Source organism: Sciurus vulgaris, assembly GCF_902686455.1.
Source record: "Sciurus vulgaris genome assembly, chromosome: 1".
Classification (NCBI taxonomy): Eukaryota; Metazoa; Chordata; class Mammalia; order Rodentia; family Sciuridae; genus Sciurus; species Sciurus vulgaris.
Window position 1 is genome coordinate 143534768 of NC_136461.1, and position 26601 is coordinate 143561368.

A 26601-nucleotide genomic window follows, 5' to 3' on the forward strand; every position below is an offset into this window, starting at 1 on the left:
CACTTCACAAAAGACTTCCAAATTCACTGCGGCAGACACCGCAAAATAAAAACGTTAAGTACATCCTAGCTGGGAGGAGACGGAAGCCTCCAGGCTCAATCAAAGGTTTGCAATAATAGGATTCATAAAAAAAAAAAAAAAAAAAAAAAAAAAAAAGACAGATGGGATTAGAAAATGTTGCAGTGAAGACTGGAATGAGATGAGCTCACAGCCCCAGCCTGTCTTTTGTGGACCTACACAATGATCCGAGAGCCAGACTGGATTAGGAAACCTCGCGACTAGGGGTCCAGAGACAGGCTGCCGGTTCCCAGACACTTGGGGGAGAGAAGGCTGAAACGATGCATCAGATTTACAGCTGCAGCGATGAAAATATAGAAGTTTTCACCACCGTGATTCCTTCCAAGGGTGAGTACAATTGCCCTTGACTTTCCCTTAGCGTGGCATCTCATGCCGGAGGGTGAGGACCCTCACGTGCTGTTGTACTCTGGGAAACCCTCGGGGCCCTGAGGTCGGATGGATCCTCGGTTTGGATGGCATTGGAATCTTTTTTCCCCCTTGTTAAAAGGAGACACAAGGATAAACATCAATCATTGACAAACAATCATCTATCAAGAGGGAGGGAAATGAGGGCTGTTAAATACTCCTCATTTCCCATTTACTCAATACCGGCAACCCAACAGGCTGAGTCAAAGTGACAGCCAGTCATTGTGAAAGAAACAGGTATGAAAACAAAATTCCCAGGACAGCTAGACAGATTCATTTTCTCCAGTGAGCAAGTGGCTTCTGAAAAGAGAACCAGCTGGCTCAAAAGTATAATTCCTAACTCTGCCATGAAATATGAGGAGAAATGTACCCAGCAGTGGTCTGAAGTCCAGTGAAGCAGCTGAATAGTGTCGGGACCCCAGGCTTCATAGGTACAGAACCCCACAAAACCCCACAGAACCCCCCGGGGTCATCCTGCCAAACCCGACCTGGACCTACATGCCCAAAGGTGCAGCCTGAGAGCCTTGACCTTATCAGGCCCTTTATCAGAGTTAAGTCCCAGGAAGGGCTTTGTGTGAGCTCGGTGGATCCAGAATGTCCGGCTCCTGGGTAGTTCCCTCACCCCTCCAAAGCAGGGGGCTCTCTCTCCTGTCGCCTCTGTTCCTCTGTTCTGGCCCTTAAGACCCTGTTTTACCCGGAGAGCCCCTGGCTCAGGCTCAGCCCTGGTCTCATTGTCAGACGTGAATGAAGTGGGCTGGATGTTTACTGGTGGTGAGTCCTCATTCAAACAATTCCTTTCTTCCTCTTCTTCCTCCGGTATCAGCCTCCGACAGGGCCAGGGCTCAGGGGGGAAGGGCAAGACAGCCTGGCCACAAAGAGACAGCCAGCAGAACATAAATTCAGTTTTAGACATCTACTTCGAGAGAGAGAGAGAGAGAGAGAGAGAGAGAGAGAGAGAGAGAGAGAGAGAGAGGAAAAAAGAGTTGGGAGTCTGCCCACATGTAGGAGTTTAAATTTCCTCTGCAGATTCTGAAAGTCAAAGCTGACCCTCTGGCCCAGCAGTTCCATTTTTGGATAAAAAGCCCAGGGGTACTCTCACTTGTGAATGCTCACTCACAGTGGCATCCATACTAAGAGGATAAAAATGGAGAATAACCTAAATGTCCATGAAAAGGGGAATGGATAACATGTGGTGCCATCAAAGTATGAAATTCTCCACAGTGGTCCTCAAAAATGAAATAGATTTACATGAGGATGGACATAGATGGATTGTTTTTTATTTTTTGTGATACTAGGGAGGCAGCATGCTAGGCAAACACTCTGCCACTGAGCCATATACCACTGGCCCCATAGATGCATGTTAATTAAGGAGGGAAAAGAATCAAGTTGAGAAATTATACATGAATGATAGCATTTCTGTAAATTTGGAAATATAAAATAATTCTGTATATTGTTTATGGTTACATATCTGGAGAAAAGTATTAAAAAAATAGACCAGAAAGATATAGATAAAATTAGTGATCTTAGGAGCCCTGGGGAGGGGGAGAAGTAGAATCATGAGAAGTTTAGAAAGGGGACCTAAATTTTCCTCTAATTTTTTATTTCTTTTTTATGAAGAGAAAACAAATTGGAAGCAAAGATGAAAATGTTTAAAATAATGTCTTCCTTCTGTAATTAAAAAATATTTAAAGGGAAAAAAAAGCCAGTGACAAAGTGGTTAAGAGAATGCTGTGCCATTTCTGTGCTATGTGAACAAGCTGCATTTCCACTTTTTTGGGGGGTGGGGGGGTGCTGGGTATCAAACCCAGGGCCTTGTGCTTATAAGGCAAGCACTCTACCAACTGAGCCATCTCCCCAGCCCTGTGTTTCTACTTCTGTAACAGTGAGGAGCAGAACTCTAGCTCCCAGGATTAGTACAGGGAATAAATGAGCTAATATATAAAGTCTAGAACAGTAGCTGGCATGTAGGAAGCACCATTACATCACTTACATTCTAATTTTACTGTCAGTGGAGCAATGAATATATTCCAAGATAAATATTTAATACTATATTCCTTCCTTGCCATTTTCATTCATGACCTCTTCCCAGTATTAAACCCAGTACTCATCCATATTCACAGACATTTCACAGATCAGAGAGTTCCTCTCTAGAAAAGGCGTATTTGGGGTTTTCCACTGGATCATACATGGGTGGAGTCCACCCCTTCCTCTTCTCCCTCTGCCTCCTGTGGCTTCTCAAAGCCTTGGAGCAGAGGTCTCTGGGTGAGGGAAGCCAGTGCCAGCAGGCCTGAGTCACTGCGGATGAGATAGGCCGTGGCCCTAACCCTAACCCACATGTCCCAACTGCAGAAATGAAAGTTGTCTGAACTTTACCTAACAGGAGTCATCCTCCCAGATGGGCCCACTTCCAAAGGCAATGGGTCAGCCATGATGATCCATGTGCAACAACCCAGACTTGCCAGGCACAAGCAGGGCAGTGCTGCCTAATGGTTATAAGTGTGGGCTTTGTTCCACCTTTTACCCAGTGATCCCTCTACCCCACAGTATCCCCATCAGTGGAGTTATGGAAGAGTATAACTTTGCAAATCTCAACATGAGCTAGTAGTACATCCACCACTTTTCACATTCCTCTTTCCAATCCGCACATGTTGGGTTCAGTCTGATATCTTTAAAAACTGATCCATCTTGATACCTCACAAAAATATGGCAATAGAAAATGGTGTGGTATTTCTTAAGCATTTTAAAGGCACAGGACTTCAACCAAATCTGTAACTGAGAACATGTGTGTCTTTTCACTTTGTAGAAAGAAAAGAGAGCCCTTTAAGGAAAAAAAATTTTACAGACACAATTCACAGTAAATATAAAAGATAAAGGTTGTGGTTTTACTAAGAAGTTATACCAGAAGTTATTTCCTGAGCTGTACAGAGTGGATTCATTTCTGGGGTGAACAGTACCATGGCATCAAAAACAATTCTTTTGGTGATAAGCAACACTGGGGAGAGATAAGTGAGGGGAATCAGGGAAGAGCAGGAGGACATAGGGCAAGTTTCAGGAAGCCCAGAATGTCTAGCACAATGCTACAATCTCCAGGCATCGACCTATTCCTGCCACGTGCCCTCATCATGTTAGCAAGATCCTAATAATCACCACTAATTTATGGGAACTTGCTCTTTGCCAGGTTTGGGCAAGGGTTTTATGAAGTTTAGTTCATTTAATCCTTGACAGAACATTCTCAATTAGGTGCCATTGTTATTCCTGACATTATTATTTCCTGTCTTACACATGGGGATAGTGAGGCTTCCAGAGGGTGAGTAATTTGCCCATCACACAACTGGCAAGTGGCCAAGTTTGAATTCACACCCAAGTGGAGGGAATCTGGAGCCTGGCCTATTAACCAGCGCACTGTACCTCAGGCTTCGGGCTGTGAGGGCTTTGCAGAAGAGAACAAGGACAGCACTCATGTGTCACTCATCTGATATGTGATAAGGAGTCATTTCAGTTCTACGCAGAGCAGGGACATGGTGGGATTTCAGTTCCAGTAAATCACCCTAGCAACAATGTGCCTGGGTGTCTCCATTTGCAATAAAATTCACACTTTGTCCCAACAAATTAATATAAATTTTTATGGTTAATTGGTTTCTTTAAACTGTTTTTTTTTTTTTTTAATTTGGTAAAGTATACCTGTCACAGAATTTACAACTTAAACCATTTTAAGTAGTCAGTTTCAGTAGCCTTATGTACATTCACAGTGTTGTATAACCTTCGGTCTTCAGAAAATTTTCATTGTCCTAAATTCAAACTGTTCTCATTAAACAACAACTCATCATTTTCCACATTCCTCCAGTTCCTGGTAACTACCATTCTGCTTTCCACCTCTGTGCATTTGACTACTATAGGTACCTGGTGTAAGGGAACAATAACAATTTTGGTCCTTTTGTGTCTCACTTATTTCACCTAGCACTTTTAAAGATTCATATGTAGCACCTGGCAAGGTGGCACACACCTATAGTTCCATTGGCTTGGGAGGCTGAGGCAAGAGGATCACAAATTCAAAGCCAGTCTCAGCAAAAGTGAGGTGCTAGGCAACTCAGTGAGAACCTGTCTCCAAATAAAATACAAAATAGGACTGGGGATGTGGCTTCAGTGCCCCTGAGTTCAATGTCCGGTACTCAAAATAAAATAAAATAAAAAGACTCATATGTAGCACATTTCAGAATTTCATTTCTTTCCTAGGATGAATAATATTCCATCATATGACTATATCACAATTTGTTTATCCATTCATCTGTTGATGGGCATTTGAGTTGAATTGAGTTCCAACTTTTAGCTGTTGTGAATAAGGCTGTGATGAACTTTGGAGTAATCAAGTAACATCTTAAATCAAATGGACCCCTGCTTCCTCCCATCCTCTCCTCTATACCCCTGTTCCAGGTCCAAACCTCAATGTTTTTACAGTCATTCTCTAAAACTATTTTTTAAATCTCTCTTTGCAGTGTCCAGTCCAGCCAGGAGAAGAGTCAAAAGCTCTCAACACCTCTTGACCAAGAATGTAAGGAACCTTTAGTTTTGATTCTCTTCGACTAACTTGCATTACAAAAGCAATGCTGGCTTCCTTACTCCCACACCCTCTATAATAGGAGTGTTTTCTATGTCCCGTGTGTTTCTTGCTGCAGTCTTTGTCCTCCACTTAACCGAAATAACTGACAAATGTCCACCAGAGCCCTGAAGTGGACTCCCCTGATCTCTTTTCCCTAGACACAGAGAGTAAACCCTGCTCTACATGCACATTTTGTTCTTGTTTAAACAGAATCCGTGATATGGACATAGCATCTCTGACTTACCTGTTCTCTGATCGCTGGCATTACGGTTCCACTTTTCACTATTATAAATAGCACAGCAATGAAATAATTTGTAAAACATACTATTCTTTTGGATTAATTCTTTGGTGCATAGATCCCAAAGTAGAATTAATAGGTAAAGGGATGAGAATAGTTTTATCCACTCGTCCATCCATCCATACATACATATGTACACGCACACATTCATCAAATATTTCCCTTTCTGCAATGTGAAAGATATTGTGCTAGATGTGGAGATGTGTTACTGTTTTTGAATATGGTTTCTGCTTATAGTTTTGCCACATCCTTCCAGAAATTCTGAACAAGTTTCGAGCTTTCAGCAATGCTTTTCCATTGACCTCCAACCTCACACAACATTGGTTTTCATTTTTTATAATGTCTTGCTACTTTAATATGCATATGCAGTAACTTGAAATTAGCTTACACATCTTTAAAGCTCAATAATGTTATGTGTTTTACATTTTATATATCCATTTCTTTATGTAAAAAAAGTCCATATACCTTTGTACTTTAAAAAGGAAACTAATTGCTTCTTAGTTATACTGGAGTTTCTCTATCACATTTTTCATAAAATACTATTTTGATTTATTAAGTATGTCAATTTTTCAAAGCCTATTCTATATTTGGAAAAAAATGTTGAGTGTACTGGGAATGAAATCGAGTTTTGCTTGTTGTTTCTATATATATATATATATGTATTATGTTTTTAATTCAAAAAGAAGTGTGTGACCATTATAAAATGTCAAACATTGCAAAGATATAAAATATAGGATCACAAAATCCTGAGACGCTGTAGAATAGAATGGTTAGCTATGTGAACTTTGGAGTCAAACTGCCCAGGTTCAAATTCCAGTTCCAAGTCAGGCACAGTAGTGCACACCTGTAATCCCAGAGGCTTGGGGATTACAACACTGAGTCAGGAGGATTGCAAGTTCAAAGTCAGCCCCAGCAACTCATTGAGGCCCTAAGCAACTCAGTGAGACCTGTCTCTAAATAAAATACAAAAAAGGGCTGGGGATGTAGTTCAGTGGTTGAGTGTTCCAGTACCAAAAAAAAAAAAACAAAACAAAACAAAAAAAAAACCCTGCAGATCTACCCATTCTTAGTGGCTGTAGAGTATACCAATGTATAAAACAAATATCTGGAAGTTTTTAGATTCATTATTTAACCATATCATCCATAAATAGGGTTTTTCCATTTTTTCTATTAAGAAAATGCCATAAGAAATATTTCTGAAAATATTTTTATTTTACTTATCTTCAAAATGTTTTCTTTTTATTTAGTTATACATGACAGTAGAATGCATTTTGACATATCATACATACATGGAGTAAAATCTCCCACTCTTATGGTTGTACATGATGTGGAGTTACACTGGTCATGTTTTCATATATGAACATAGGAAAGCTATGCCTGATTCATTCTACTGTCTTTCCTAGTCTCATCACCCCTCCCTTTCCTCCTCTATAGCCCCTGTCCAATCCAGTGAATCTCCACTCCTCCCCGCCTCATTGTGAGTCAGCATCTGCATCTCAAGAGAAAATATTCAGCCTTTGGTTTTTTGGGATTGGCTTATTTCACTTAGCACAATCATCTCCAGTTCCATCCATGCCATAATTTCATTCTTCTTTATGGCTGAGTAATATTCTATTGTGTATATGTACCACATTTTCTTTATCCATTCATCTGTTGAAGTTCACCTAGGCTGGTTCCATAGTTTAGCTAATTGTGAATAGAGTTGCTATAAACATTAATGTGGCCACATCACTATGGTATGCTGATTTCAAGTCCTTGGGTATATGCTGTGGAGTGGGATAATTGGGCCAAATGTGCTTCCATTCCAAGTTTTCAGAGGAATCTCCATACTCCTTTCCAGAGTGGTTGCACCAATTTGCAGTTCCACTATCAATGCATGGGTATACCTTTTCCCCCACATCCTTGCCAACATTTATTGTTGCTTGTATTCTTGATAATTGCCATACTGACCAGAGTGAGATGAAATCTCAGCAAAGTTTTAATTTGCATTTCTCCTGTTGCTATCAATGTTGAACATTTTTTCATATATTGGTTATCATTTGTATTTCTTCTTCTTGGAAGTGTCCGTTCTTCAAAATGTTTTGAAGATAAATTTATAGCTATGAAAATGCAGGACCAGAGAATATGAACATTGAAAACAAATTGTAGCCATTGCCAAGTTCCTAACAACTATGTTTTAAAGCACCTTTTCCAGAACAGCATACTAATACTGTGTGATATCAGCGTTGTTAAACTTTGACAATTTGATAGGTGATGAAAATGTTCTATTGTTTTAATCTGTATTTCTTTTTTTTTATATTTTATTTTTTTAAATTTATTTTTATTGTAAACAAATGGGATACATGTTGTTTCTGTTTGTACATGGAGTAACAGCATATCATTTGCATATTCATAAATTTACATAGAGTAATGATGTTTGATTCATTCCATTATTTTTTTCCTTCCCCTGCACCCCTCTCACCCCTCTTTTCCCTCTATACAGTCCCTCCTTCCTCCATTCTTGTCCCACTCCCACCCCCCATTAAGAGTCATCATCGGCTTATCAGTGAGATCATTCCTCTTTTGGATTTTTGAGATTGACTTATCTCACTTAACATGATATTCTCCAATTTCATCCATTTGCCTGCAAATTCCATAATTTTATTATTCTTTATAGCTGAGTAATATTCCATTGTATATATATACCACAGTTTCTTTATCCACTCATCAATTGAAGGGCATCTAGGTTGGTTCCATAGTCTGGCTATTGTGAATTGAGTCGCTGTGAACATTGATGTGGCTGTATCTCTGTAGTGTGCTGATTTTAAGTCCTTTGGGTATAGGCCGAGGAGTGGGATAGCTGGGTCAAATGGTAGGTCCATTCCAAGTTTTCTAAGGAATCTCCACACTGCTTTCCAGAGTGGCTGCACGAATTTGCAGCCCCACCAGCAATGTATGAGTGTACCTTTCTCCCCACATCCTCGCCAACACCTGTTGTTGCTCGTATTCTTGATAATCGCCATTCTAATTGGGGTGAGATGGAATCTTAGTGTAGTTTTGATTTGCATTTCTCTTATTACTAAAGATGTTGAACATTTTTTCATATGTCTGTTGATTGCTTGTACATCTTCTTCTGTGAAGTGTCTGTTCATTTCCTTAGCTCATTTGTTGATTGGGTTATTTGTATTCTTGGTGTAGAGTTTTTTGAGTTCTTTCTATATTCTGGAAATTAGTGCTCTATCTGAAGTATGAGTGGCAAAGATATTCTCCCACTCTGTAGGCTCTCTCTTCGCATTGCTGATAGTTTCCTTTGCTGAGAGAAAGCTTTTTAGTTTGAATCTATCCCAGTTATTGATTCTTGCTTTTATTTCTTGTATTTCTTTTTTAATGCAATTCTTCATCTTTTCATAGATTTATGGATCATTTCAATATTTTCTCTCTATGGGTTTCTTACTCTGGTCTTTTGCTTATTTTTATGTTGATTGCATGCCTTTTTGTAAAGACTTTTGAGAATATTTACACATTAAGAAAGAGTGATCCAACAATTTACTGTTTAAGATGAGCTTTTTGCAAATTTCCAGAAATACATTGATCTAATGTTGTTTTACTTTGAGACATAAAATATATTTTCTAAAATAATTTTTTACTTTATTGGAAGAAAAAAAAAAAAAAAAGAAAGACAAGGGCTTTTAACAGGTAGAAATTTTTATTGTAGGGCACAAGATTCTACTCTATCTCATGGTCCCTGAAAAGTCCAAAGTCTAGAAGGAAAGTTCTGATCTTCAAGAAACAGTGGGTGAGGTGCTGCCAAAAATGGAAAGGGAAAGGACTGTTTGTAGGGAATTTGGATTTTAAGAAAATTTCACAGTAGATCTTTTGGTCTTTGGGTGGAGAAGCTAGGTTCTTAGCATCAAATGTTCATTCTTTCTCCAGATAGATGGTTCAGTGATGCCCTCTGGCCTTCTGAGCTCTCTGAATCTCTAATTTCCCCTAACAGTTGCCCAATCCCTCCTCTGCTTTTAAAATCCAGCCCCAGCCACACAGTGCATGCAAATTAAAAGAGACAGTTCTCCTATTCCACCTCACCTCCACCTTTTACAGACGGGGAAAGTGAGTCCCAAGAGGAAAGAAGTCTGCTCTCATTCCCCAACCAACTGGCTCTTGGCTTCCTTTAGAGGCCTTTTTGTCTTCTCTAACTTGGTGGCCTGGGAGCAATTGTGATTGATTATCTTGCTTGGGAAAACTCATCTTATTTTGCAACGTACCAATCAATATTTACAACTTATTTTGGTTGGGAATTCTTGTTTGCATCTCCTCCCACTCCCTGGGCTACTACGTGGATGGATGTCAGTTTCTTTCCTTCACAAACATCTCTTTCCTCTCCAAGCTATCCTTAATGTCACAGCTTTCTTCTTCTCTGACTTCTCTTGAGTTGCATCTTTTCCCAAACCCAGAGCACAGTCACACGCTTCCCTGGACACACTCTCCTGTGTCTGTCTTTCTTTCTCCCTCCCTCCCTCCTTCCCTCCCTTCCTTTTTCCCATCCATTCTTCCTTCCTCTTTTTGATTCTTGGTTACTTTATTGACATCCTTATCATTCTGATATCCACGGATGTCATAGGAGTAGCTCATGGGAATAAGCTTATGCAAAGAGGAGTGGATCAGTTAAAACTTTTGGCACACCGGAGCCACTTCCTCTGTGATTCACAGCCTCTTCACAGTGAGCAGAATGACTGTCATCAGGAAAGATGGAAAAATGAGATTGCAAATGTTACATTGTCCCCAGATTTCAAGCTTGTGGGGGAGGGACTTGTGCAATGAGCTCCTGATTTTTTGAAATGCACTGAGCAATCAATTACACTTGAAAATTCTTATCTGGATGTAGGCACTTGTGTGGGTTTTATGAAGAGCATTCGCTTAGGAGTCATGAAACCACGGTTCACATTGGCTCTGTCTCTTACAGCCCTGTGATCTTGGTAAGGCACATGGCCCCTCTTGGCCTCATTTTTCTTCTGTATAAAATCAGAGTTGGACTAGAATGTTTCTGTGGATCCTTTCAGCCCCAAATCATGATGAATCTCCACCATCTAGGTCTTGACTGTCTTTTCTAACTCCATACCAGCCCTCTAGGCTGGCAGATAAACCCAAGTGTAGATCCAAGATGTCAGAGGATGGAATGAATCCTTAGGCTTGTGGGTTAGCCTGCATCTTTGCTCTTCCTATTTCTGACCTCCTCAAGACCAGCAAGGATGCATCAATTTATTATAGTAATGTTTGTGGCTCCAATATATTCCCTTATTTCCGTAAGCAGTTTAATGACCTAGGAAAGGAAAATTCTAGCATTAGAATTCTAGCAATTTCCCCTTCTTTCCCTTTTCCATTGACACCCATCACTCCCACCCTAGCTTTCCAGTCTTACCCTATTCTCAGGGTACTAAAGAGCCTGCTCTCAGACTACTTTGTTTCAAGATCACCAATAGCAAGCCTAGACTGTGTCCTATAGACCAGAACATGAACCAGGCTATCAGAAGACTGCTATTGGCACTTGGGGGAGGGGCTGGAGAGATACCCTAAAGAGGAGCTTGGCCCTAAGTGGTGACCTTGGAAGGAGCTGGCCTCCCCTCCACCCCAGGAAACTTCCTTCATCCACCCAGCTGCTGGGGTAAGCAGCCTATGCTCCTCCACTCTCTTCCTTCCATCTCCCACCCCACTGTGCAGGGAAGGGATGGGAAAGGAATGCTGAGCTTGTGGCATTTCTTGTTCCTGTGGGGGACCATTTGTCTCCCCTTTAAAGGAGGAAATACTGGAAAGCAGTGGTATCTCCTCATGGACTCCCCAGCCTTTCCCATCCTGCCTCACTTTCTTCTTCCATAGGGTGGTTGTGAAAACACCACACAGGTTCTCACTCCTCTCTCAGAGGATTGCTGAGCTTGTGGGAATAAAATCAAGCATATCTGTGATGAAAGGTTGACAATAAAGAGCCCTTAGAGTGCAAATTTATTCCAATAATATTAAAGATTTGATTTTTCTCCACTGAGCTAAAATACTACCCTGTTCCCATATTTTTAAAAAATCATTTTTGCTTCATCATCTGCCCAAAAGCAACAGAATTGTTATGCGTGGATAACTGAAGGGATCTCCATTCTGTCTAGGAGATTCACATTCCCAGGGGTTCCTTATGCCATGTAGTATATGTATCCAGGGCATAGGCTCAGAACTACCATTAAACCAGGAAATTCCAGTATCCTGAGTGACATCATGGCAGCGATCAGTGCTACAAGGAAGGAAGGAGAGCAGAGATGAACAGCTCACACAGAATGTGAGTGCGAAGCACTTACACATACACACACACACACACACAAGCTGACCTAGGGTGGATCAGTGCCACCCTCAGCCTGCACTGAAGACATGTTGGAAACACAACAAAATCACCTTCAGCATTGCACAGAGAGAAAAATAAAAGGGATTTTCAATGCCAGTGAAGAATCCTAAATGCTCCTGAATTTTCTTCAGCTTTTCCCAAGGCACAGAATGGGTAAATCTGGGTCCTACAAGGGAACCAAGAAGAATGAATAACCCATTTAAGATCAAATGTCAGATATATCAATTTTTTAAGTGAAAGACTACTTGTGGAAAACTAAAGCAAACAATGACAGCTTCTCTTATTTTCCTCTGTGGGAGACATAAAAATCTGGCCTTCAGAAGACTTACAACTACTCTCGGGATTGTATATAAATATATGGCATGAAAAAGAACAAAATGTGCACTAAAAATCCTACTAATGATAGGCTTTTACTATGCCTCAGTTCAGTAAGGGTCAGCATTAATATCCCCTTTTCACATAACTGTTAAGTGTCAAAATTGGAGTATGAACTCAGGTTGGCTTGACCACAAATGAAGCTTTTATCTTCATTAATAACCTGATAGCTGGGGGAAAATAATTATTGTCTTAACTTGCATTTAATTATTAATGTTGTTCAGCATCTTTTCATGCTTATTGACCATTTATATTTCTACTGTCAATTACCAGATCATATTTTTGCCTCATTTTTCTATTTTTTCCAACCTTATTGATTTGTAGGAGTTTTATGAACATAGGGATAATTCCCCATTATATGTAACAAATGTTTTATTGAACTATATTCTATTCTAGTGTTAGTTGTTGTTTAATATATGGCTTTGATCTGGCTGGTATTCGTTTCCAGAAATGAACAGAGATCTATTTTCCCTAAAGGCCTGATATTTATTCCAATAATATTAAATATTTAATTTTTCTCCACTGAGTTTAAATACTACCCTGTTCTCATATTTTAAAAAACCAATTCATTTTTGCTTCAGCATCTCCAAAAACAACAGAATTATTTATGTGTGGACAACTGAAGGGGATCTGCCAAAGGCTAGACTGTAAGGGATGAAACTGCCTCACTCACAAATACACAGTGAGCACAAGATCTGGTACAGACTGTGCCCTTGCAGAACAGCTGTGGAAGGAAGAAACAAGTGAATGGGTGAATGAAGACCTCAGCAAAGCTGCAGAATATCGGAGGTTCTAATGAGGTTCAGGGAGTGAGGACATTCAGAATGAATGACCCCAGTGTCCTGCATATGGATAAAATATGCAGGATCTGAGCCCAGACTGCTAAGACTCCCTTCATGACTCCTGATATTAAGATAAAATGGCTGCTATTATTTGTCTCAGGTTTTTACATGTAAATTATTTCAGTGACTTAAGTACATTTGTCCTTCTGTATCCTCAATATTGGTACCCCCCTGGATACCAAAATTCACAAAGTTTGAGTCCCTTATGTGAAATGGTGTAGTATTTCCATGCACATAGCCCCTATACTCTAAAGCATCTCTAGATTACTTATATTACCTAAAACAATGAATGCTATGTAATCAGTTGTTATACTGTATTGTTTAGGGAATAACAAGAAAAAACCACTATGTTCAGTAATGACACATTTTTTTTCCCTTGGTGATACTGGGGATTGAACCCAGGGGCACTTTACCCCTGAGTTACATCCCTAGCTGTTTTTATTTTGAGATACAGCCTCTCCAAATTGCTAAGGCTGGCCTTGAACTTGTTGTGATTCTCCTTCCACAGCCTCCCAAGTAGCTGGGATTACAGACTTGTGTTAACACTCCCATTTTGCCAGCAGTTTTTGTGTGTTTGCTAGTTTTCTTTTTTAAAACCCGAGAATCAATTGGACCTCATGTCCTCTTCCTAGGTCTTCCTTTAGAGCATCCAAAAAGCTTTCCTCTGCATAAGCAAGGATGTCGGCCACTTAGCTACAAAGACCATAAGACCCTGTTTTCCAGGACCATTCTCCTTTCAAATAGCCTGTCCTGTTTTATCAAAACACTTCAGGCCATGGGGCAGTTGTCTTGATGGCCCAGACTTGAGTCTGTAGAGCAACCTCCAGAACTTTCATTTCCTTGCACCATGACACTATTTGACAGTCTGAAGTCAAGTAAACCATTTCTATTCAGCTTTGTACCCAATTTTTCTTGCTGCTCCTTGCATTCACTGGAGTAAGTCCACAAAATTCCTTGTCAACACAAGGTCCATCTTGCAAAGCTCCAGTGCTGGCGCCACAGGTCTTGAGTCGGGGGAGAGGAATAAGCTGACTGTCCCTCTTCCGCCCAGCAGGTGGTGATCGAGTCGGACCTCTACACGTCCCGGCCCCTGGAGCTGCTGCCGCACCGTAGCGACCGTCGGGACGCAGGCGAAGGCCGCAGGTTCGGGCGACTGCAGAACGCTCGTCCTCCCGGGGCGCATCCCGCCAAAACCCCCTCCAGACCTGGTAAGTGAGTCCCAGGCTCAGTTCCTAAACCTTGCTGCGCGCACTGACCTCCGTAGAGCAGGTTACGCTCCTACGCGTCCTGTCTGGCGTTTTTCAGAGGCCCTTTGCCAGCCACAATCACTGCAGGTGAGAGGAGCGCCTTCCGTGTGGGGCGCCAGGTGATAAACACCTGCGCCTTTCCGACACAAATGCTGTTTCCCTTACGAAAACACCTGATCTCAGGCCTCACCTACAGCAGCCCAGCGTAACACCTGCCTGTAAAACACGGGCTTCTGCGTATGCACACAGTGAAGATGATCTTCTCTACCATCTTGCTCCACGGGGAGCAGAGCTGTATGCAAGGGGTGCAAATCCTTATGATCGGGGACGTGAAAACCTTGTCCCTTGAAACGTGAAGTGAAGGAAGCTCACATTATTTACTTAGCTCTGTGTGTGTGTGTGTGTGTGTGTGTGTGTGTGTGTGTGTGTGTGTATGTATGTAAATGTTACAAGTTCTTCCTACACTACCACCTTAAAATCTTGTCCCCGTGGGGGGCTGGGGATGTACTTCAGTGGTAGAACACTTGCCTTAGCAATCTCAAGGCTTTGAGTCCCAACTCTGGCATTAAAAAAAAAAAAAAAAAACTTACCAATTTACCAAATTTGACTTAATCTATAAAAAGAATTTAGGGGCAAATCTGTTTTGAAAACTGGAAACTTTACAATCTTACCTTGGATACTGTTTTTTTAAATGGCTTCCACCCAAGCAGTGAAGTAGGATTCTGCCTGAGGCCCACTCAAGTCTATGATGACATTTAGCTTTTAATTGCTGGTTTAGGATATTTCTGTTATGCCTACAACCTGTAGTTATTCATATTTTAACTCCAAAAATACACAATAGAAAGTTCAGGATGTCCTTCTCAAAACTTTTGGGCATTAAAAATGTTGTATTTTATAAGAACTGCAATATGACTCCCTTGAGTACGTCCTTTCATCCATCTTCTCTTCCCATCCACCCATGACCCTCTTGTTTTGTCCTGTTATTTTGTTTTCGTTTTCCCTAGTGCAGTGCTAGGCTAGACTTCTAAGGTTTCTTTGGTCACTAAGAACCTGATCCTGCCCTTATAACTCTATGTATAAAAACACACAAATTGAGCTATATTCTCCAGTTAAGTGATTGTGTATATGTATATGTATGTGGATGAAGGCATTAGGAAAACCACAATCTGCCTTGCAAATTAAGAGGAGATAAGATTTTTCTCTGTGTCTATGTATAGGTGAGTGGGTGGATGCATGTGCGTGGAAGAAAAAGAGGCAGAATATTTCTATTTGCTACCAAATTAAAGTGAATTTAGAGCCATGCTTCTGAAAAATTAGTGTGCAAAAGAATCACCTGGGAGTCTTGTTTTTATGCAGGATTCTAATTTAGGAGAACTAGGTGGGCTCCAAGATTTTATGTTTCTAACAAGCTCTCTATGATGCCGGTGTTGCTGCTCCAGGGACAACAGATTGAATAACAAAGATTTCGAGATGATTTGTAGTAGAAAAGATTTAGAGATGTGGATCCTGGGAACAGTAGCACCAGCTGGAAGTTTGTTGAAAATGCAAGTTTTATTGAATCAGAAACCTCAGGGTTATGACACATCAATCTGTGCTTTAATGTGCACGCACATATACACATACACACAATTCTTGTGCATACTGGAGGTTGAGAACCTCTGATCTACCACAGTTGCCCCTCTGCTAATTCATGGAAGAGGAAACTGAAACCATAGAAACTCTTTGACTTACCCAAGGTCACACTGCTTGTTAGCCACAGAGCCAAGATGAAATCTCAGGTTCCTGGATTCCCTAGCTAGTGTCCCTTCCCCCAGGGAATAATGTCTTCCCAACCATCTAGTTTTAGGGTCACTTTCATACCTTTCTAAGTGGTTTGTGTCAGCTTGAACTGCCTGAGTCAGTCTTGAAAGACAAGAGCAATACTGTAAAGAATCTGCCCAACACGTGACAGCTCATGCAGGGATGTGCTAGTCAGATTTAAAAAAAAAAAAAAAAAAAAAAAAAAAAGATTGAGCTGGGCATTGATTCAATTTCTTCTGCTCCCCCAGTCTGATAGATTCCAGAGAGGATGGAATGGAGGGAGCTTTTCTGCGACAAAGCCGTATCCTGAAGCTCTCCAAATAAAAGCTAGACACCAATTCATAGGTGTTGAGTTTCACTCCCTTCTGTCAGAAAGCTATATATCTCTGAGGATCTTGGATCTAGGGACTTGCTTTTTTGTCTGAACCATAGGAGAAGGCTCTTGGATGCTGTGGCCTTTTCACTTGGGATAGAGATGCTTTGAGGAACCTTGGGAACCTCAAGGACTCTGAAGTCAAAGACCAAGCTCTCAACATGAGGCTCAAGTGCCTAGAAAAGAGATAGTTCCCACCTCCTAGGCCTGGAAAATCAGTTGTCTGTGGGACTGGAATGAAATGTGCCAGGGCACCTCAGAACCGACTTGCTCAGACAAATTGAAAGTTTCTTTCTCTGCTGGAGCAGTTATCCATCATTCCAGCAAGTCTGGACCCAGTAAGGTCCCTAACACCCTCTTGTTCTGCCCCACCCCTTTCTACACTGAACACAGACAGTGTCAACTACTAAACAGATAGTCCTCATCTTGCCCTGTTGTACTTACCTCAAGGTACACAAAAGATTCCCGGCATCTCAAGTATGTGGAGAACACTGTCAATGAGGGGCCTCAGAATCCAGTTCCCCTCCCTCTACAAGGCTACCACTGTGGTCCTCCTGAAGCAGAAATCTTCCCTGTCATCCCTCTGCTTTGAGCACCTCCCACCTTCCCTCTAGGCCATGCTGACCTCTCCCAGTCCACCTCTAGTGACACTCCTGTCCCCACCATTCTATAAATCAGGTAGACAGACTGAGCTGCAGTGTAATTCTGTGATACTCCATTATATTCTGCTTACCTGGACCTTCACTGGCACTTTTCTCTTTTTGGCTACCTTTCCTGTTTCTCCCCACCTGGAAAATGCCATCCCTTCCCAGGCTGGGCTCCTTGGCCAAGCTTCCTAAGACCTGCAAGACCACCAAAGAAGTCTCTTAACTACTCCATAATAGCTTCATCAGAATTGTTATGGCTCCCTAAAGTTTCAGTTTCCTCAACTAGAAAGTGCGAACTATTATATTTGCCTCTTAGTGTTGCAATAAAGATTAAATGAGATACAGTGGTCCCTTGGTATCCCTGAGGAATTAGTTTGAGGACCACCCACCCCAGATGCCAACATCCACAGATGCTTAAGTTCCTTATATAAAATGGGTGTCATGTATGCAGATAACCTATACTCCTCCAGCATACTTTAAATCATCTCTAGATTACTTTTAATACCTAGTACAATGTAAGTGCTATGTATATTGTGTAGGGAATAATGGCAAGAAAATAAGTCTATTCAACCAGGCACTCTAATCCCAGCAGCCCAAGAGACTGAGATAGGAGGATCACAAGTTCGAAGCCAGCCTCAGCAATTTAGTGAGGCTCAAAGCAACTTAGCAAGATTCTGTTTCAAAAATAAATAAATAAATAAATAAAATGAGATGAGGGTGTGACTCAGTGGTTGAGCATCCCTTCAATCCCTGATACAAAAAGAAAGAAAGAAATCTATTCAGTAAAGATACATTTTCAAAAATATTTTCAATCTGTAGTTGTTTGAATCCACTGATGCAGAACCTGTGGATATGGAGGGCTCACTGCATTCATGTGAATTATGCTCAGCACAGTACCTGGCTCACAGAGACAAAGCTATGAGCCACTCTTATTAATTATGCCAGACACCATTCATTATAGTTTGGTATTAGTAGTGTTTAAATGAAACCCCCTTAGATCAATTCAGTTTAGTAGAGTTGGGGTTGCGGATATAGCTCACTGATAGAGTGCTTACCTCAGTACATAAGGCCTGGTTTGATCCCAGAAAAGCAAAATAAATAAATAAAAATTTTGTAGAGTTTATTTGAGCAAAATAAAAATAATTCATGAATTGGTACTTCTGAGAATTCCAACCAACAACATGATCATCTAACATTTATAACTACTCAGAGGCTGAGGAAGAAGGATCACTAATTTTGAGGCCATTCTCCGCAACTTAGTGACCTTGTCTCAAAATAAAATTTAAAAGATTGGGTATGCACCTTAGTCGTAGAGTAAGTGTCAACAGGTTAATCCCCAGTAATGCAAAAGAGAAAAACAAAAGAAGAAAAAGAAAGAAAGAAGAAGCAGCTGCAGGCTTCATGGAAATTACAAGTAGATTGGGGCATCTGGAATAAAGGTATTAGAAGATTCTCTGATATAATTCATCTTATATGGCCAATATCTCAGAATTCTGATCCAATGAACTCTGGTTCTTCCACTATATAGGCTGTACTTCCTTCTGCAGACACAACCTCTCTGCTCATTTCTAGAGAGTTGTCCAGAGGTTCCATGTTACCAAATTGATCCCAGGTTCAGAGACCTGATAACCTCTTTACCCTCTCATGACCTGAGGTAAGGCCTTAGAAAAGAAGAAGGAGCTGAGGGCACATTCTCTGACCACTTTCTGCATGCAGACATAGTGCTAAGTGCTTCCACATGTGTGGTTTTTAGAAATTTACTATTTTTAGAGCAGTGATAGGTTCATAGTAAAATTAAGCTGAAGGTGTACAGATTTCCCATATATCCCCCTCCTGCCCCGACACATGCACAGCCTCCCCCAGCTATCAATATCCCCCACCAAAGTGATATGTTTGTCACAACTGATGAGCCTACATTGACACACTGATGGTGTGTAGCTCTTAGTTCCAGTCCCTGCCCCCTGCCCCAAGAAGAATGACAGGGATGCAGGGACCCCACTTGGCAGTTTCCATAACCTGACCTTACTGCCTGGTTTTACTGCTTGAGAAATTTCTTTCTGTGATTGATTGGCTAAAAAAATAATTGATGCAGAACCAGGGGGAGGCAGAACTCTGAGTACAACTGAGTAATATCTTCTCTGTTCAACTTCACAGTAGGGATTTCTGAACCCAAAGCATCAAATCTGTGTGGGAATCGAGCATATGGAAAATCACTGGTAAGTAAAAAATAAGCCTGGTTAGTTAGAGCTGTTGTGCTTTAAACTTCTTACCATGTCTGTTTCTCCCATGCGGTAAAGAGAGACTAAGTGTCCTTTGCTCAGGCCTGAAGATTATTAGAAAAGCATAACAGGTCTTTGCTCCTAAAAGCTGTTAGTTGACTTTGCTTTGTGTGCTTGGGGCACATCACTGACTGCTTCTCTTTTCTGCCAGAAATTTAGTTCTTAGGGAATCAGAAACTGACCCAGCAGACATTTCATTTATGGGGGAAAAAAACTGGTTTTTAGCATAGGCCCCTCCAGGTGAACATACCTAAACCAGGTGCAGCATTAGGGATAAAGAGATATAAGGTTCTCAAACACTAGTGTTTAATCAGCTTAGATTACTATTTAAAAAAATACCATAGACTTGGGGACTGAAATAACCCTTCCTCACATTTCCGGAGGCTGGGAAATCCAAGATCAGGTGTCAGCAGATTCAGGTTCTGGTGAAGGTCCTCTTCCCGAAGTGAAGATGGCTGCCTTTCCTCCATGAGTTCATGGAGAGAGAGAGCTCTGAAATCTCTTTTTCTTCTTATAAGGGTCCTAATCCCATCATAGGCATTCTACCCTGATGATTTCCTGTAAGCCTAATCACCTCCCAAACTCCCCACCTTCCCATATCATTACATTGGGGCTTAGGCTTCAGTTTGAAAGCCCATGACCACCAGTCATCTCAATACAGAGACACCTCTGGGGCATCTGCTGGAGGTCCAGTTCCCTCAAAGCAGACTCTGGGATTTGGAGTTTGAGGTGCAAGATGCATATTAGGAATCAGTACCAGTAACAGTAATGAGGAAGCAGGGTTTGGTGGAGGGAGTAGCTGAACCATGATGCAAATCCAAATTCTCCTGTTGGGGAATGCTAGGAAAAGCATTACCCAACCACGTCAATTTGAATTGGGCCAAAATGGTCAAGCTTTTATGTTCCCTCTTCCTATCCGTCCTTTGGGCAAGGTGACCCTCTGCAGCTGAGGCACACTTGAAGAAGCTGAGAGCCTTCTGCTATTCACCCTCTGTCCTTCCTTGAACAGGAATTAGGTGGTACATCTCCACATCTCTCTCTTATGTCATCTTCTGGGTTTGAATGCTGGGTTCCCTCTGGTTTAGCAGGGTCAGCAGTGGCTGGAGGTGAGGTCAGCTCAGGCACCACAGGACCTTTCAGTGTCAGCTCTCAAGATGTATACATGGTACAATGTGAGAAGTAGAAGAGACCCCACAGGTTGCCTGGGACAGTCCCTCCTCTCTACAGAACAAATTGCACAGAGATGGGTTCATCACTCCTGATCTGGGCAGGATACCTAATCCAGGAATCAGTCGTCAGTATACTAGGAAATCCACACAAAGGAGGGGATGGGGAAAGTTGTTGTTGGGTTGGGGAAGGGCTTCTCCAATCTTAAACTCAGGGAAAAGTGGGGTGACTGGGCAATTGCTGCCTCAGGTTGTGACAGAACGGCTGCCCTTGCCTGAGTCAAAAAGATCAAGGTTAAGGGGAAGAGAGTAGCTGATGGCCTTGGACTGCCTGCCCCCAGACCTTAGGGTGGGCTCAGACAGAACCCTTGGCAGGGAGGCAGTTGCAGTATCTAGCCAGAAGAAGCTGGGGTGGTATAGGGTAGTGATGGGGATGATAAGGAGGTGGTAGTGATGAAAAGGAGGAAGAGGCAGCATTACCTCCAATCCTGGAAACGGTGGAGCTGAGTCCCACAGTTCAGCAGAGCTTCATTACCCTAGAGCAGGAGAGCAATCCAGAACCCATGCAACTAAATCTGAGTAAATAGTGACATGAACGGGGTGAGATGGGACTAAGGAAAGTGAAGGAAAGGAGTTCAGAACAAGGGCTTTTCCCCAGAGCTCAGTGGTGTGTGTACATTTGCATGGCCACTGGCACCATGGGGAGGGAGTGCTTGGGAGGGACCACAAGGTGGCACAGTAACTCTACCTACAACCTTTGGCCAGCTCAGGAGAGAAGGAGGTAGCAAACAGCAGTGCCCTTGACCTGGAATTTCCCAGCAATTTCAGGAATGTGATGACTTGAAACCTTTGACCTGACTTGGGGTGGAAGAACAAAGCATAATGTGTGTCCTTTGACAAGCAACCTCTGGACTTAGCTCTGGTTAGGCCATCAGTTAATTTTCAATTCAGTACGTGCTCCTGAGTCCTTACCATCTTCTGTGGAAGGGCTGAGTCAGGGCTACCAAATGGGTTAAGTCCCAGACTCTGCCATTCACTATTCAATCTTTCTATAGACCAAGAGACTGGACAAACACATGAAGCAAGTGGAGAACCATAAAAAGAGTGGGTGGGATGCCATAATGTGTCACATAGGCAGTGCTCAGGAGACTTGTCGACAGAGAAAGAGCAACTTGGACCACAAGGGTGAGGGAAGGCTTCCTGGAAAAAGCTGCCTTGAAGGGCAGGCAGAGATGAAGACTTGATCCAGAGCTGTGAATAGTATTAAGGAATGCAGCCCACTCCTGCTGGAACAGGAAGTGGATCTAATGATACACATGGGGAATAACAGAAGGCTGGGCTGCCATCGATAAGGTTGAATCCAGTGTTGTGGAGCCTTCAAGAGCAGACTGCAGAGTTGGCCTCAATCTGCCCTGCTGTGGAAAGTTCTGGCAATTCTAGAGTCAGGAGGGGTGTAGGGAAGGTAGCAGTTCTAATCAACAAATAAGGAGATCTGAGATGACTATCCCTTGAAGGCTGCTACAGAACCATTAGAGAGGCTGACTGTAGTGTAGGCAGCTTATTCAAAGCAAGAACCTGCAGGACATTGACAACTGACACAGATGATGAAGGTGGGAGGGTGACAGCTCTCATGTAAGTTTGAGTGGCACTCTCTCAAGTGTCTCTAGGCCAGTAGTTCTGAAAGTGGGATCCCAGGACTAGCAGCACCTGGGACACTGTTTGCAATGCCGATGCCCAAGTATCTATCAGATCTGCTGAATCAGACACTAGAGGTGGGGCCCAGCACAGTTATCACAAGGCCTCTAGGGGCATCTGATGCTGGATAAAGGGTGAAAGCTATTGCCCAGGTAGGTAGTAGTCTCTCCAGTCATCCCCCTTTCAAATGGCTCCCAGGGTGGGAATATGGACACATACTCAATTCCCTCTCCTCTCCTCACAAAACAGATTCCTCCAGTGGCCCGGATCTCAGTGAAATCTCCAGCTGCAGCAGAGGTGGTAGCCACAGGCTCAGAGAATGGAACTGTTCTAGGAAGAGGGTAAGAACTGTGCCTTCCAGCCCTGCCAACTGCAGGGCTCCCCACCCGGTCCTGGTCTTGTGCAGAAGAGCAACAGGTGGCCTGGTTTTCTGACTCTCAAAATATTTTTAAAAAAAAACCCTTGCCAGCTGTAGATTACCTTGTAATGAGGGCCATAATCCTGGGTCTGGGTAGTGCCTCATCAACTGTTTCCCTGGGATTAAGCTGAAATGTTTTTCATGGTTTCCACTTCATTAACACCACTCCGTAGGCTTAGAGAATTGTCACTCGGGAGGGTTTTTGGTTAATTACATGAACGTAATTGCAAGCCATGCTCCGAACCTCCCGTTTGCCCAATGAATTTGTTTAGGGGGCCCTGCCTGTAGGTAAAGAAGTGTATAAAATACAGTGATTTCAAACCAAACTATAACCCCAGTGCTCCTGTTCACTCTGATCCAGCGCCAGCAGCTAGGGTAGCTGGAGTGTCTATTGCCCCAGTGCCCTCTCACTGCCTTCAATGCATGAAGACAGCAAGAGTCTGCAATTCAGTGGGGACGTCAATACCCCCACTACTGTTTTCCACACTGCAGATAGCAGGCAAGTGGTTAGGGGAGGATGAAGGGCGTGGGCTTTTTGACAGATCTGCTTCCTAGCCTGGCAGCTCCACCTATTCCAGCTTCAGGCAAGTTATTCTGCCCCCTACATTCTCATCTATTTAAAAACAAGCAGAAAAACAGGAAAGTCAGGAGGAGTACCCATCTCCAGTGGTAATTGTGAGAACTGAGTGAAATCATGTGCTCAGAGTTTAGCTCAAACTGCTGTTAACATTTTTCAAGAAATTTCCAACCCAATAATTGGGAAACAGTGTTCTTGGGAAATTGTTCACTGCACATCCAAAAGACCACGTCTTAGTCCATTATATATTATTTTTCTGCTACTAACACAATACTGCAGACTGGGTGAGTTGTAAAGAAAATAGCCATTTGGTTCATGGCTCTGGCCCAAGGTCAAGAGAACTGCCTCTGATGATGGCCTTTTTGTTGGCAGAGCCCCTGGCAGCACATGGTATCACATGGCCAGAGGCAGGCAACATACAAGAGACCTAGCCAAATTTTTTTATGGCATACCTACTTCGGAGATAACCCATTAATTGTAGGAATGAATTAATCCTGAGGTCAGGGCCCTACTCATCTCTTAAAAATATTGCCTGACCCAATCTCTTAATGTCTCATAATTGGAATTAAATTTTAACATGATTTTAGGAGGAAAAAACTCATAATTTAAACATAAATTGTAAAAGATCACACGTTTGAGGCCAACCTCCACAATTTCATGAGACCCTATCTCAAAATAAAAAATAAATAAATAAAAAGGGCTGAGGGTATGACTCAGTGGTGGAGTGCCCCTGAATTCAATCCTTAGTTTAAAATAAAAAATTATGTGTCATTCAATGTATTGGGACTTAGCTGGAGAAAAGTAAAAACAAAACAAACAAAAAAAAAACAAAAAAAGTCATTTGGCTTGTATTACATTCTAGTTAACAAATCCTTCTAAGTGGTGATAGCTGTTGCTGACAGTTCAAGTAAACCAGCAAAAACATCACTGTGTCTTAACAGAGGCCAACTTTCAGGTCCACATAGCTGCATTGCAAAAGGTTCTCAAATGACTCTTTTCTCTTTAAACTCAGTTCTTCCCGTTCCTGGACCCTGGGTGTTGTAAAAATCCCTTTTTTGCCTAAAAGGAGCACCCAAGGAGATGAACACTTCCTAAAGGTCTACAATGTGCATGTGCACGGATGCTTAATTATCTCATTTTCCTCTTCACAAAAGCCCCAGCAACTAGGTGAAATTATCCCCACTGTGATAAGAGGAAACAGGTTGATAAAGGTTATGTCACTTACCTGAGTCACTCAGTAAGTGGAAAGCAGGATTCAACCCACAGGTTCATGTTCTTTCTGTGGCAGATGCTTTGGGTCCTCTACCCTTTCCAGCAATATCGCTCACATGGAGTTGAAGAGGGGTGGGAAAATAAATGTTTTACAAGGTCAGACCCCAAGGAGTTGGGATAGGAGCAGAACTTGGGATTCCCTTGCCCTATGGGAGCCTCCCCCAGGGGTACATTTCCTTGTGGGTCTCCACAAAACCCCTTCAGCTATGCAGAGCTCGATCACAGGATGGAGAGGCAGAGGAGAGGGTCCGACTCAGTGAAGTGATTATCTTACCCACCCCTGGCTTTTCTTTAGATCCAGACATCTCAAGAAGATGACGGAAGAGTATCCAACTCTCCCCCAGGGTGCGGAGGCTTCCCTGCCACTGACAGGCAGTGCTTCCTGCGGTGTCCCTGGCATCCTCCGAAAAATGTGGACCAGGCACAAGAAGAAGTCTGAATATGTGGGAGCCACCAACAGCGCCTTCGAGGCCGACTAAAGGTGACCCTTCCCAGGTGCCTTGCACTGGCTGAGGTTCACAGGACAAGGGAAGAAAACTTGAGGATTGGGACTGAGCCACACTCACCTGTACTAGTAGCTGGTCCAAACATCATTCTCCCTCACTAACTGATCACCCCGGCTTTGGGCATGGAAAAGGAACGGTCCCTTGAAGGAAAAATAAAACTGTTGGTCTGAAAGTTACTTTGGGAGGTCATAAAGTTTATTTCCCTATCCTTAGGCATAACTATACCAAAAGCAAACGTTGTCAGCCCATTTTAAAGAACTACAAGGGAGAACAAAGGCAATTCCTCTGTTTTCCTTGTGGGCTTTTCCAAAATGTATAATTTCTGACATGAATGTAAAAGCTTGACATTTGAGGGGTTTGTAAACCCCATGGTTCTCACTATTCTCGTTTCATGTTTATTTCACCTAGATGAGGTACAAATTTTAAGGACAAAGCACTAGGTATTTACTGAATAGTTCTAACATCTACTTGGCAGTGTCATCAAAATCAGTTCTGATGGTCATTTGGCATGATTGCATGAATTCTCTGTTCTTTTATGTGCAGTTTTTCTATAGAAAAAGATTAAAATTAAATGTTAATATTTTCTTAAGTGGCATAATCTAGTAGAATTAACAATACCTTGATTTGGTACAATGATTTTTAACTTTCAAAAGTGCTTTCCCAGCCATTATCTCTTCTTATCATCACAAAGCCCCACTTGAAAACACACACACACACACACACACACACACACACACACACACACAATTATTTCCAATCTACAGATAGGGAAATTGAGGCCTCCAGAACTTATATGAATAGACACAAGATAGTGGGATTAGTCATCAAGTCCTCAACTTCCCTCAGCAGATTCCCTGCTGTGCTTACACTAGCAACTGATTTGAGGAACTTTTTAAATGGTGGGCATATGTCTCTGGGGACAACCATGAAGCAAAGAGTCTGATAAAGTTAGAATATATAAGTGATTTGAATGAACTAGACCATTGCATATTGGTCTAGAGGTCAATAAGAGTCAAATACCCATTGCATATGGTTTGACCTAATATATAATATTACACTGTCCTCTGTCAATGGAAACGTCATTATCAATTCCATTTTCAACATCAGTAGCCTTAAAATTATCCCATAATAATAATGGTAATAATAATTATCATTTATTAAATGCCTACTATGTGCCAGGCATGATACTGAGCACTTTACACAAATTATCCTAATCTTTCCAACAGCTGAGTTAGGTGGCTTTATCCATTTATATATAGACACCAGTTCAAAAAGACTAAATGATTAGTCTGAAGGCACCTAAGATACATAGGTGTCCAGCTTCAATGCCTCCTTCACACGAAAGAGTTCAGTACATAGAGAAGGACTAGGGTTAGTAATGAATTTTTGTCTCAAGCATTAAAACTAATGGATTGGTAGAGGCTGTCTGGAGTGCTATATGGAGGAGGGATCTGAGCTAAAAGAGTGCAGTGGTTGATGAGTAATGCCTTGCCTGTGAAGGGGATTAGTGACAGGCCTTGAATAGACCTCATCTGTGACCTGAACTCTGCCTCCAGAAGGCTTGTTTTCTAATTAAGAGGTTTAAATTAGTTCAACCTATTTAATGAAATCAGAAATTTTGTGGTAAAATTTAGCCTGTGACTGTGTTAGAAATTGCCATGTCTT

General features: G+C 42.0%; 1 protein-coding gene across 1 annotated transcript; it reads left to right on the forward strand.

Annotated features, from left to right (window-relative positions):
- Positions 1–25640, forward strand: VXN (vexin). Its single transcript, XM_079105279.1, has 6 exons — positions 1–405; positions 4977–5032; positions 14011–14164; positions 19178–19239; positions 22413–22504; positions 24726–25640. Exons 1-6 carry the CDS (start codon positions 339–341, stop codon positions 24907–24909), a joined length of 615 nt encoding a protein of 204 aa, XP_078961405.1. The 5' UTR covers positions 1–338; the 3' UTR covers positions 24910–25640.
- Positions 25641–26601: the final 961 nt, after the last annotated feature.

Coding starts and splice junctions, on each gene's coding strand:
- VXN (XM_079105279.1), top strand. CDS start 339: ATGCATCAGATTTACAGCTGCAGCGATGAAAATATAGAAGTTTTCACC. Junction 14,165..19,177: donor CAAAACCCCCTCCAGACCTG/GTAAGTGAGTCC, acceptor TCAACTTCACAG/TAGGGATTTCTGAACCCAAA. Junction 22,505..24,725: donor GGAACTGTTCTAGGAAGAGG/GTAAGAACTGTG, acceptor GCTTTTCTTTAG/ATCCAGACATCTCAAGAAGA.